We start from the raw sequence: 12,446 nt of genomic DNA, 5'->3' as shown, positions 1-12,446 counted from the left end.
TCAAGCTATGCTAAGAATTTTAGACACCGAAATTACATATTATGATGAAATTTGTTAGTGCACCTTTGATTGTTTGAGGTTGCAACCTTATGCAAACCATATCAAAAAAATTAATGGTTGTCTCACTTCTAAACATGAGCTAGATGAGTATCTTAGAAGAGCAAAAAAAATCACTAAATATGTGCCATAATTAAAGGAACCTTAAGAAAGAGCAAAATCATTGTTGAGTATTGATTTGCAATGGGCATGAAAAATTTATTTAAAAAAAAAGCAAAAATATACAATAGTACCATTTATCTTTCATACAAGGTGAGCACAATTAATCTTGACTATTGGATGTCAAATTGGGTTGTTGCATTCATTCCATTGACTAAGCTCAAAGTTCAAAAGAGATTTTCTCGAATTTGTCTTGAATTTTGTAACACATCCTAGCTATCAAATTTCACATCAAATGGCTATAAATAATCGTGACCTCTTTATACCAAAGATAAATGGGCTCATTATACGATCCCAAAAAAAATAAGGGAAAATATCTCCTTAGACTTCATTTTCAACTTTTATTTCTCCATTGACCTCAGGTTGCAAAACCTATCTTACTACATAGAAGTTCACACTATTATATCTCCTAATCCCCTTATCATATTTTATTAATTTTTTTGACCCAAACAAACCTAAAAAAGACTTGGTTTCTTAAGCCCTCCCTTTCTCTCTCCCCCATCAATCCCCCAAACCCCCCCTCTCTCTATCTCCCTCCTCACCTGCTTGCTGGAAACCATTTTTGGCCGGAATCTTGACCGGGATTTGTAGGGAGAACCCACAAATTTCAATTTTTTTGGCCGGCCACCATTTTGGCCGGAATCTTGACCGAGATTTGCAGGGAGAACCCACAAATTTCCGGTTTAGGGTTTCACATACTGAATCTTTTTGGCCGAAATCTTGACCGGATTTGCAAGGAGAATCCCACACCCTTGGCGATCTCGACAACCTTGTCCTGCCTCCTCAGCCTTGGCAAAGTGTTCCCCCTCTCGATCCCTTGAACTATCTCCAAGTGAGAGTCGGAGCCTTCGAGTATTCGCCTCTGAAAGGCCAATGGATAGGTGTAACAACTCATAGCATCGTCACAGTGAGAGAGGGCAAAGTGTATGTCACCCAAGCAGAAGAGGCCCGAAATTGAGGCATGGGCTCTTGGTCAATTCCCAAATCAACAAGAGGATTGGAGGAGGAAGTGGTTCACAACTTGATTCTTCATAGTTCCCATGCTCCATCAATTGTTGTTGTTGTGATGTTGCTTTTCTTCTTATAGCTGCCTGGGATTGATAGTACTTATCATCACTCACTATCTCCTCCTCCATTACCACGCTTGATGTTAATCTTATTAGGAGGAGAAGAGCAGCTGCAGGATGGTGATGAAGTCAAATGCTTGTGTCATAGTGTTCATTAATATAAAAAAGCGGCTAAAACGCAAGTTTTCCGCTGAGCTCCTGAACAGTCTAGAGAGAGAAACACATGAGGAAGTTTGAAACACGTGAGGAGAGAGAGTTAAAAAAATATCTTTTTCAATTTGTTTGGGTTAAAAATTGGAATAAAAATAGATAAAGTAATTAGGGGTTAGCAGATACATTTTGAATTTTTGGGTTCAAGAATAAATGCAAGTTCAAAATGGGGTCCATAGAGATATTTTCTCAAAAAAATAATAGCTATGAGAAAAACCAACATATCATAAAATCTCACAAGTGAATGAAAAAAAGAGGCAATGAGCCTGTCATGCCGTGTGGCACAAGCATAAAGATTATGATGTGAGAATGGGGTTGGGTTGTAGTGATTGCACCACTTGTGCCCTAGGCAAGGTCTAGACTTCCAGTCTCACCTAACGCACTAGAAAATTACTAATGCTGTTAAAAAACGAGCAAAAACCTATATCCTTGACCATTTTTTTGCCCACTAAAAAAAAAAGAAAAAAAAAGAAAAAGGGAGGTACTTTGGGCGACAAGTAGGGGGAGGTACTTTGGGCACTTGATAGTCAAGGGTAACGATTAAAAAGTTTGGGGCCGTTTGGCCAAGCCTTCTTATGAGTAATATATAAAACAAAATAGAGGAGGGAAAATATTATTTAAATAGTCAAACTCTTTACAAACCATTGTAGGACGTGAGGAAAAAGGCACCCAAATAGGCGTGTAAAATAATAGAAAATATTTTTAAAATTTTAAATTTTATTTTATTTATATATTAAAGATCACTATGACCTAGATTATAGATCTCTTAAAAGTGTGATCCAGAATTCATCTTTGGATGCACTTTAGAGGGGACGCACACCTACAGCATGGAGGAGGACTTATAGAAAACCCATCTTTTACAAAAGGAAAAAGTTTATATTGAGTTCAGGCTCTAAACAATCAAATTAGAGCCCGTATAAGAAGAGATTGTTTTGATGCTTAAATATCCTCAAATTCATCATGTCGATATTAAGATGTATGTGCATAGATTTCAAGTTTTGGAAATAGTGCAACTTGTAACGTATTTTGGACCGTCAATTTTTAAGATTTCAAATTTTCATGGATCTACTCGATCTACACTTTTTTTAAAGCTTTAAATTTTATAATTAAAGATGAAAATGTATTTTAAGACAATCATAAAGATTTCCAGTATTGAAACCACATTCTCGATATTTTTTGAAGGTGCGCTTTACTCTGATTGTTTAGAACCTCGGCTCTATACAAATTGAACCTTTTAAAAAATGACTGAGGTGGTCAGGTCATCTCACTTAACATTAAATGTCATTTCACTCATATGCTTAAATTTAAAAATATAATTAAGAAATGGCTGAATTGCCCACTCCAAAAATGAGAATCCTAAACAAGGGGCATCTTGGTAATTTGTTCCTACGTAAGTAGCCCGAGCCATATGACATAAATACATCATTAAGACGGTCAATCTTCTAATTTAACATCAAATTTCATTTCACTTAGATGTTTCGATAAAAATATATGGTAAAAACCGATTGAATTGCCTCTTTAAAAAAATGAGAATCCTAAACAGAGGGCATTTTGGTAATTTTCTCCTAATTAAGTGGCCCGAGCCATGTGACAAAAATACATCAAGTTGTGTAGGATTAGCAATGTGGAATAATGATTTATAGTTAAGGAAGTGAGTCATGCGTTGCTAACCCTGAATAACCATAGGTATCATCATTATTTGGGAATTCGAACAATCAAGAGTATTTTCATTATTTGGTTTGGTCCATCTAGTTAGGTAAAAAATAACAAAATCTCCTACTTGTTCAAGGTTTCAAATCTTAAGTAAAAGCGATTTTATCAAATTTTATGGTACTTTTTTTTTTTTTAAAAAAAAAGAAGTTGAATGAAATGAAATTTAAATGTAGCAATTCTATTACATGGGAAGATTTGACCAGCTTTATGATAGGTCGTAGAAAGAAATGAAATTTAAAAGTAACACTTCTTATTTTAAATAGGATGATTTGGCAATTTTCATTATTTTACAAAAATATTTGATCATTTTAAGTAAGAAAAAATTTATATAGAGTCGAGGCTCTACACAATCAACTTAGAGCCCACCTCAAAAATTTCAATAGAAGTGGTTGTTTTGATGCTCAAATATCCTCAAATTGATCATCTCCACATCAAGATGCATGGACATGAGAAAAAACATAGATTTCAAGTTTTGGAAATAGTACATCTTGTAACTTATTTTTGGATCGTCAATTTTTAAGATTTTTAAGTTTTCATAGATTTGCTCTATCTACACTATTTTTTTTTGGATAAGTTCTATCTACACTATTTTTCAAGCTTTAAATTTTATAATTAAAAATAGAAATATATTTTAAAGCTATCACAAAGATTTTCAGTATTGAAACCACATTTCTCAATACTATTTGCAGGTGTGCTTTACTTTGATTGTTTAGCGATTCTATACAAACTGCACGTAACATTTCTCCAAATAAAGTGAAAAACAATAAAAAGATGGACCCTCTCCTCCACCCTCCTTTAGAAAGAAAACAAGGGCATGAACAGAGTCCCGAACACCCATGATTTGAATCTGATTGTTGAACCCTAAGTGGGCTTCTAAAGTCCTCAAGAACCATCTAGTGCAATAGTTTTTGGGAGGTTCTCTCCTGGTTTTGGATAACATCGGACGATTCCTTGGGGTTCATTTAGGAACCAAGGACTGGCAATGTTCAAGTTGACTCGGGCTTGCTGATTTTTAGAACACTAGCATGTGAAAGGATTATTAGTATTATTATTATTATTATTATTATTATTATTATTATTATTATTATTATTATTATTATTATTATTTTTCTTTTTTTTCTCTTGTTCTCTTTTTAGGTGATGCGGTTTATACAAGGCCTAAGCCTCATGAAAAAAAAAAAAATCACATCTAAAAATCTTGGTAAAAATGCAATTCCAGCGCAAAAAACAATGAAACATGGCTTGAAACTCTATTTAAAGCCTGAAACTCTGTTTTTAGCATTGGCTATGAAATTTGAAGTTCCAAAAATAAAATTTGATGGGTTTGTGAACACTTCCACTTGAAAATTGAATGGTCTAGATTAACTTATTACAAGACTACTAATTTCAAATCTAGTTTTGAAACTCTCTAATTTTAGGATTTCTAAATAGGGTGTGGTTTGTATAAGGTTCCAACTTCTTCTTCTTTCTTTTTTTTTTGACAATATTTTGTAAGCCATTCCCAATCTCCATCACACCCAGCCAAAGCGATCGCCATCTTGATGGAGGTCTTGAAATGTTGTTGCACTAATTAATATCATTCAGAGAATCACCTTCAATAACACATGGTTGCTGAATACCCCTATATTTCAATATTTTGATCCCTTGTAAAACTGACAACATTTCTGCTTCAATTGCTATTTTGTTTTTTCCCCACAAGGGCCGGCATAACAAAGGATAATCTCTCCACTTGAATTCCTCACAACTCCCCCCACTCCAGCTGGTCTCGGATTCCCCAAAGAGCTGCCATCAAATTTTAATTTAATGATGCCTATACCTAGAGCTTCCCATCTGTCTATAGGTCTCGGTTTGATAATTCTTTGCATCATAAGATTAGATATGTTCACTTCCATGTCCACCTTTCATGCGCCAAAACCTTCCTTTGTAATTGAAGACCAACTCCACCATGTATGTTGAATCATCCTTTGTACAACCACATCTTCCATCGAAGCACCTTCAAAAGTCCGTCTGTTATGTTCCAACCACACTTCCCAAAGAACTGCTGCCCTACCAATCCGAAAAATTAAGGATCTAACTTTAGGCAACCCATCAAAATTCATTTGTTCAACAATTTGAGTATGGCTTTGGGGCAAAGGCCCTACTATACCTAAGTTTCGATATAGTCATACGTAAATGGGCAATGAAGAAACAAATGATACCCACTCTCATCATTTTCCTTACAAAGAAGGCAAATATTAGTTAGAGTTCACCCTCTTTTCATAAGATTATCAACTGTCAATGTCTTCTCTTGAAACAACAACCACAAAAAAACCTTAACTTTATGGGGGATTTTCCATGACCAAATCTTACGAAGGGAACATCTATTCCACCTAATCCTATCATGAAACAAAAGAGGGTATGTTGATTTCACCGAAAAGCTTCCATGACTCTCCACTTCCTGCACCAAATCATCTTCTATCCCTTGGAAAATGCTGACCCCTTCTAACAAATTAAGTAACTAAGAGTACTGGCTAGTGAAGTTATCATTAACTCTGTTATACCTACAGTTCACTGTCCAAGCGTCCCTTCTCCTATTTAACACTTCACCTACCTTTGCCATGGGATCAACAACAAACTTTAAATACCATAGGAAATGAGAGCTTCAATGGGTATTCACTCAACCACTTACTATGCCAAAAATGGACTTTAGACCCCTATCTGATCACCTATATGGAGTATTGTAACACAAATCCTTTATTTAACATATATCTTTCCAGATGATGGATTGAAATCTCGCTCCTCTGTCTCTGCCTATCCACTGGTTATTTCGATCCTCACCATACTTCTCCTTCAAAATACTAATCCAAAGAGCTTCCTCTCCAGGCCTCGCCCTCCACCACCACTGTACCAACAATGCCCAATTAGTATGTTTGAGTCTTCTTACACCTAGACCACCTTCTGCTATCGGAGTACATATTCTCTCCCAACTCATAAGATGGTATTTTTTCTCGAAATCCCTTGAACCCAATAAAAAGTTCCCCATGAGCTTTTCAATCAGTTTTGATATTGACAATGGCATCATCAAAAGGGACATCTGATAAATAAGCAAGTTTGACAAAGGAGATTTAATCAGAGTAGTTCTATCTCCTAAAGGCAGATGTCTTGACTTCCATAGATCCAACTTTGTATTAACCCTCTAAAGAGCTGAATCCCACACTGACTAGGGCAATCTTTGATCCGAAATTGGCAATCCAAGATACTTGATGGGAAATTCAACAACTTTACATCCCAACTGTGAGGCAAATGATAAAACAATATCTTCACGCTTCCTCAATGATTGAAGTCTTCTCAAAATTCACCTTGAGACTGAGACCAACCTCACAATAGTACAACATCCTTCTAATATTAACAATCTAGTCAATAGATGCATCACAGAAGAGAAGTGTATCATCTGCATACTGTAGGTGTGAAACTTGTTGGCATGTAGGTGAAACATTAAAACTTGTGAATCTACCTCTATTCACCACATTAGTAATTCTCTTACTAAAAGCCTCCCCCATTAATGTGAAGAGAAAAGTGATAATGGGTCACCTTGTCTCACCCCCGTGATGCCTTAAAACAACTTTTAGCACTACCAAAATAGAGAAATGACTACCGGATAAACACCCCCTTATCCACCCACACTATTTTTCCCCAAACCCCATACACTTCAATACCTCCAATAAAACATCCAAGTCTATTTGATTATCTGTGTTTTCCAAATCAAGTTTTATCAGTACCCTTGGTTCACTACTCAATGTTCTGGAATGAATCCCTGGGCTATCAATACTCCATCTGTAATTATACGTCCTTAAACAATCAAATTAAGGAGCACCTCCAAATTTTATTGTTAACATAATTTTGGTGTTTTACGATGGCTTGAGAATCTATTTTCATTTCTAATTATAAAATCGTAAGCTCCAAAAATTGTTTAAATCAAATAGATCTATAAACACTTGAAAATCTTGAAAATGGATGGTCCAAATAATATATTGCAAGATACACTATTTTTAGTGCTCAATCTTTTTTTCTTTTCATATTCATATATCTTGATGTCGAGATGATCAGTTTGAGCGTTTTCCAACAACAACCCAACCTTTTATGATGGAAGTTTATATAAAGTTGCAACTTTATATTGTTGAGTTAAGGTCCACCTTAAAAATCTTATAAAAGAAAGTATTCTGACACGTAATTGATCATCTCAACCTTGAGATGTATAGAAATGAAGGAAAAAATAGTGAAAGAATTTCAAGTCCCAAAAAAGACCGTGTAAGAAATTATCTAGTCGGTCCACTTTCAAGATTCTCCATTGTTTCTTGATCCGCTCGCTCAATACTAATTTCAAAATTTCAAATTTTAGAACTAGGGATGAAAATAGATTGTAGTTATGGCAAGATTACAGACACGAGAAGGACATCATCTCTGAGCAAATTTTAGAGGTGTGCCTTACTTCTCCAGTATAAGGATGCAACCTTATACAATCTCCATTTTAATTAAGTAGTAAACGAAGTAAATTAACAGGAAAAAGTAGAAATTGCGGTGACTTATCTTCGTGGGTTTAATCCAAGGATTCCTTTCTTTGTCCTCAACTGCTCAGATTCACATGAGCAAATGTTTTAGAGAGAGAAAGGGGGGGAGGTTTATGCTCCTAATTTTATAGAGAGAGAGGGAGAGAAGAGTATTTGTACTTCCAACAAACCGAACTTTGTGCAGATTCAATTATAATCCATGGCTTCATCCTTCAACTCCCCATTTTGCAATCATCTGTCCATTTCAACACACCAACACAAGCTCACCCAGTGTAACAAAATAACACGCCCGTCTGGAAATTCACTGTTCTACAATAATGGACTCACCCCACTTCGAAATCTAGGGCCTTACAGATTCCATTCTCTCGGAGCCATGGCCTATGGTTCCACTACTCCCAAGAAACAGATGGAGGTGAATTTTAATCGATCGCTTTAGACATTTTCATGGGTTTGAATCTCTTTGAACTTCTTCATTGGTTTTATCTTGGGGTACTGGATGGCTAGAATTTGTATGTTGCTGTAAGTCTTTTTTCCATGAACTTGAATTTTTGCTGTCATTTGACTGGAATTTTTTTTTTTTTTTTTTTTGAAGTGGTAGAGTTAAAATTGCCATTCGAATTTCTTTAAACTTCTTCATTGGTTTTCTCTTGGGGCATTAGATGGCAAGGATTTGTAATTTACTGTTATTCTTTTGAATTTCCATGAACTTGAATTTTAGCTGCCACTTGACTGCATTTTTTTATTTATTTTTAGTATTTTTTTGAAATGGTAGGGTTAAAATTGCAATAATAATGTCCTGTCCATTTGGCGTATTCCCTTTATGAAATATTTCATTATTTTGTTTGTCACTCAATTGTTTTCTTTCTTCTTCTGTGTTTTCTCTTTCGCTGGGATGGGTGGTTGGTATTTTTACTATTACTCTGTTGAATTTTTATGATTAGACTCATTGTTACTTCTAGTCTTTTTTTTTTTTGTGTTTTGGTAGAACTGAAATTACCATAACAGTGTCCATTTACTGCATTTCAAATTCAAACTTGCGTCTATCCTTTCGTGACTGTTTTCTTAGGATGGCTGAAAATTAACATTTCAATAGAGTTCATTCCTTGTACTGATGTGGACAAAATTGGTTGTTTGAATTAAATTCTTCCTGTAATTTCACTGTGTTTTAGATAGTTTATGATCCAAATGAAAGAATAGAAAGGCTAGAAGATGAGGTGGATAAGGAAGCAGGACTTCAAAGGCTGTCTCTCTTTTCTCCTTGTAAGGTAATTGCTCCTCACTGAATTATTGATTGAAAGTTGTTCTCTGTTTCTGCCATTTATTTTTTTTATTGTTAATAAAAGTGATACTTGGAAGATCATTTTTCTCTTTTTCCATTATGGATAATTCAAAGATTGCTTCTGAATTACCTCTCGGAGACCACAGTCTGGCGAGCCTGGCCACCAGATTTCCTTTAGTCTATTATTTTTTTTGATATGGCTAGGACTTCATATGAAAGAATTGTACCATAATCTTTGTTTTTCTCTTTCGTTATTAATGAAAGTTGGTAGGGACCCAAACCCCCCACTGATTTCCGAAGAAAAAAAGGATTGCTTCTGAAACTTGGGTTTAGGGTTCTGCAATCTACATAGGAGAGTATTGGTTTTTTATTCTTTTTAAGTAAGATTCTGGTTCATGAAATTTGGTTTATTTTCTATCTATGCTTTTTATGAATTTGGTGATATTGAGAATTATAAATTTCAATTGATTGCAGGGTTATTTATTCCTTGTTATGAGTTGTTGCTGACAATTGATGACTACTACAAATTTTGTCTGTTGGCGCAAAATGATAGTTGAATTAACAAACTTTTCTATTTTCTTTGCTTTCAAAATGGTTCGGGATGTTGTTCAATTCTCTATTGAGGAAAGGTTGAGGAAATTAAGTTTTCTTGTTTCCTCTTACAGGGACTATTCCCTTAAAGAATTATTAACTAGGGATAAGAATCCTTGTAAGTGAATGATATAAAACTGGGATTCTTACCTTTTCTATGTTATTGAAAAACATAAGTTTACGATTTTTGAGCTTCCAGTTTCGATGTTTATGATGACAACTGATAATTTGAAATTAAATGTTTCTTATATGTTTCTTCTTCGGACTGATCATTGATACCTGTTTGAAGTTCAGATCAATGTGTTTTTACGAATAACAAGCAGGAGGCAAGATGGATATCATGATCTGGCTTCTCTTTTCCATGTAGGTTTGTAGACATGTATATATCTTTCTTATAGTTTTGCTTTCTTTTTGGAATCATTTTACTCCATTTTTGTTTTAAGCTGAATAACTTTGTGCATCTGCAAGAATCATATATGGATAATTTGGCTGAATATCTCCATAATTTTGTATATTAGGTGATAAGTTTGGGAGATACAATAAAGTTCTCTTTGTCGCCTACAAAGAGCAAGGACCGCCTTTCGACAAATGTCCCTGGAGTCCCTCTTGATGACAAGAATTTGGTGAGATGATATGAGCATTTACTTCTGTTCTACTCACTTTGTAATGTACCTAACTTTGTGATTTTGTGGGCTTCCCATTGATTTTCTGTTTATTACCTCTTGATGGCCGAATTATCCTCTGTGTGTGTGTGTGTGTGTATGTGTGCACGCATGTATGTGTGTGTGTGTAACATGGAGACACAAACACATAGGAGTTGGAGAGATGCGGGGTGAATATTCATATTTTTGTAAGCATTTCAAGTTTCATTCCATTTTGTTAAATGCTTCTACTCGCTGCTTTAGTCATGTCTTAATGTGATCTCCTGTGGACTTTTTTGTGTCCTGCTTTCAGATAATCAAGGCGCTTAATTTGTACAGGAAAAAGACAGGAAGCGACAAGTTCTTCTGGGTAGGCTTGCTAGTTAAGCTTCCAAATATTGCCCTCATTTTACTTATTTCTTTGATGCTTCCACTGACAAAAAGTTGTATATTGATGTACCATTAGAGTGACCTCTTATTTTTTATGGTTAATACCTTTATGGAGTCACCACCAATTTGAAATGATAACAATAATAACAATAGTAATAATAACAACAATAATAGTGGTAAGTTTGCTCTGCTGGAATGAATGGTGATGGAGATAGAGTGGGACCCACAACTGGGGCATCTTCTGTTCAGGTGGGTTCCCCCTCTCCATCACCATCCATCATTTCATTGAATGGTCGTGGCCCCAATGGGCTATGGTTTTCCATAGGCTATTGTACTCGGATACTTTGTAAGAGTTAATACCATGAATGCAGTTGCATGCATTGGTGGGTCTTCATTGATAATATGATACATGCAGATCCACCTTGATAAAAAGGTGCCTACAGGTGCTGGACTTGGCGGAGGGAGCAGTAATGCTGCGACTGCACTATGGGCTGCCAACCAATTTAGTGGGTGTCTTGCTAGTGAGCAAGATCTTCAAGAATGGTCAGGTGAAATAGGTTCAGATGTTCCATTCTTCTTCTCTCATGGAGCAGCATACTGTACTGGTAGAGGTGAGGTACGTTTTGTCAAATGTAATAGTAAGTATTTGATTGTACTCCATATACGCATTGATGATTGTCATGCCCTAATCCATATGTATTCATTTTTCTTAGTCTAAGAGAACTAAGAAGGAGCAGTGTCCCATGACCCAATGGAGTAATATATGGCACTCCAAAGTTCAAAGGGGCATCCACCATGTCTTTGTGATGGACAGTGAGGATTAGTTGTGCCTCGATTTGTGTCCCACTGAGCCCGCTACTGCTAATCTCCACCATCTATCAGCAGGATATACTAAAAATACCATAGCCCGCTGTATTATGGTATTCCTTCGAATTAAGAATATCTGTTTCCTTTGTCCTCAATTTCTTGTGAAGCATTGCTGGTTCTTACACTGTCCATCAGGGATAAGACTTGGATGATGATGATACTGTTCATCAGGGAACTTGGATAGTTCTCTATGTAAATCAGTTGGACTGCTTTAACTAGTTTCTGCTATTGAATTGGGTCAGTCCAGCCTGGTGCTTATCTAAAGCTATATAAAACTGCTGGGATGTGCCAGTAGGTGGTCACACGTGCAGCATGCAAGCACGTATGCCCGCTTGCGCACACACACACACAGAGACAGATAGGCAGACAGATGGATATTTAGAAGCAAGGTAGATAAATATATAAATAGTTGATATAGGGAAGAGAGTTTTTTGTATAAGCAGAATGGTTGGAGAGTAGATACTAGTTTCTTTGCACGTGAATGCAACTTTTTGTGCTTGAGACATTGCATTGACCAATGAGAAGCACTTCATCCTCAGGCTGTTCAAGATATTCCTTCACCCATACCCCTGAACACACCAATGGTTCTTATAAAGCCACCACAGGCATGCCCAACTGCTGAAGTGTACAAGGTGATCCGGATGGCAATCCCTAAGATTTATTACTAATTCTATTGCATAAGTTACGTATTGATTAAAGCATCAGGGACCTTACAAATGGATGGTTTAATATGTTTAATTTCAGCACTTCCGACTTGAACAAGCAAGCGCAGCTGACCCTTTGATCTTGCTTGAAAAGATATCAAAATCAGGAATCTCTCAAGATGTTTGTATTAATGACTTGGGTGTGTGAAAGTTTTCTTACTTTGGGTTCACAGATATTTTGTTCCATTAATGATTGTGTTTTCCTGTATTCATGAATTTGG

At 35.9% G+C, this 12,446-nt stretch overlaps 1 protein-coding gene across 4 annotated transcripts in view; it reads left to right on the top strand.

The window, feature by feature from the left end:
* Positions 1-7,371: 7,371 nt before the first annotated feature.
* CDPMEK (4-(cytidine 5'-phospho)-2-C-methyl-D-erithritol kinase) overlaps positions 7,372-12,446 on the top strand; it is a 29,328-nt gene continuing 24,253 nt past the window's right edge. For 2 of the 4 annotated variants that reach the window (XR_016050994.1, XR_016050995.1), the window contains exons 1-8: positions 7,429-8,165; positions 8,923-9,018; positions 9,918-9,986; positions 10,142-10,246; positions 10,578-10,634; positions 11,098-11,270; positions 12,061-12,153; positions 12,266-12,365. Coding sequence is in view for 2 of the 4 variants with exons in the window: in XM_006853058.4 (XP_006853120.3) it covers positions 7,953-8,165; positions 8,923-9,018; positions 9,918-9,986; positions 10,142-10,246; positions 10,578-10,634; positions 11,070-11,270; positions 12,061-12,153; positions 12,266-12,365 (934 nt within the window). In the remaining 2 variants the exon portion in view is untranslated. Of the gene's footprint in view, positions 8,166-8,922; positions 9,019-9,917; positions 9,987-10,141; positions 10,247-10,577; positions 10,635-11,069; positions 11,271-12,060; positions 12,154-12,265; positions 12,366-12,446 lie in introns of all 4 variants that reach the window. The other 2 variants (XM_006853058.4, XM_020672705.2) reach the window with 2 other exon arrangements.

The sequence above is a fragment of the Amborella trichopoda genome, chromosome 1, assembly GCF_054954075.1.
Source record: "Amborella trichopoda isolate Santa Cruz 75 chromosome 1, AtrichopodaSantaCruz75HAP2 v2.0, whole genome shotgun sequence".
Classification (NCBI taxonomy): domain Eukaryota; kingdom Viridiplantae; phylum Streptophyta; class Magnoliopsida; order Amborellales; family Amborellaceae; genus Amborella; species Amborella trichopoda.
Note: the sequence above shows the minus strand (reverse complement) of the source record. Positions and strands in the feature narration are given on the sequence as shown.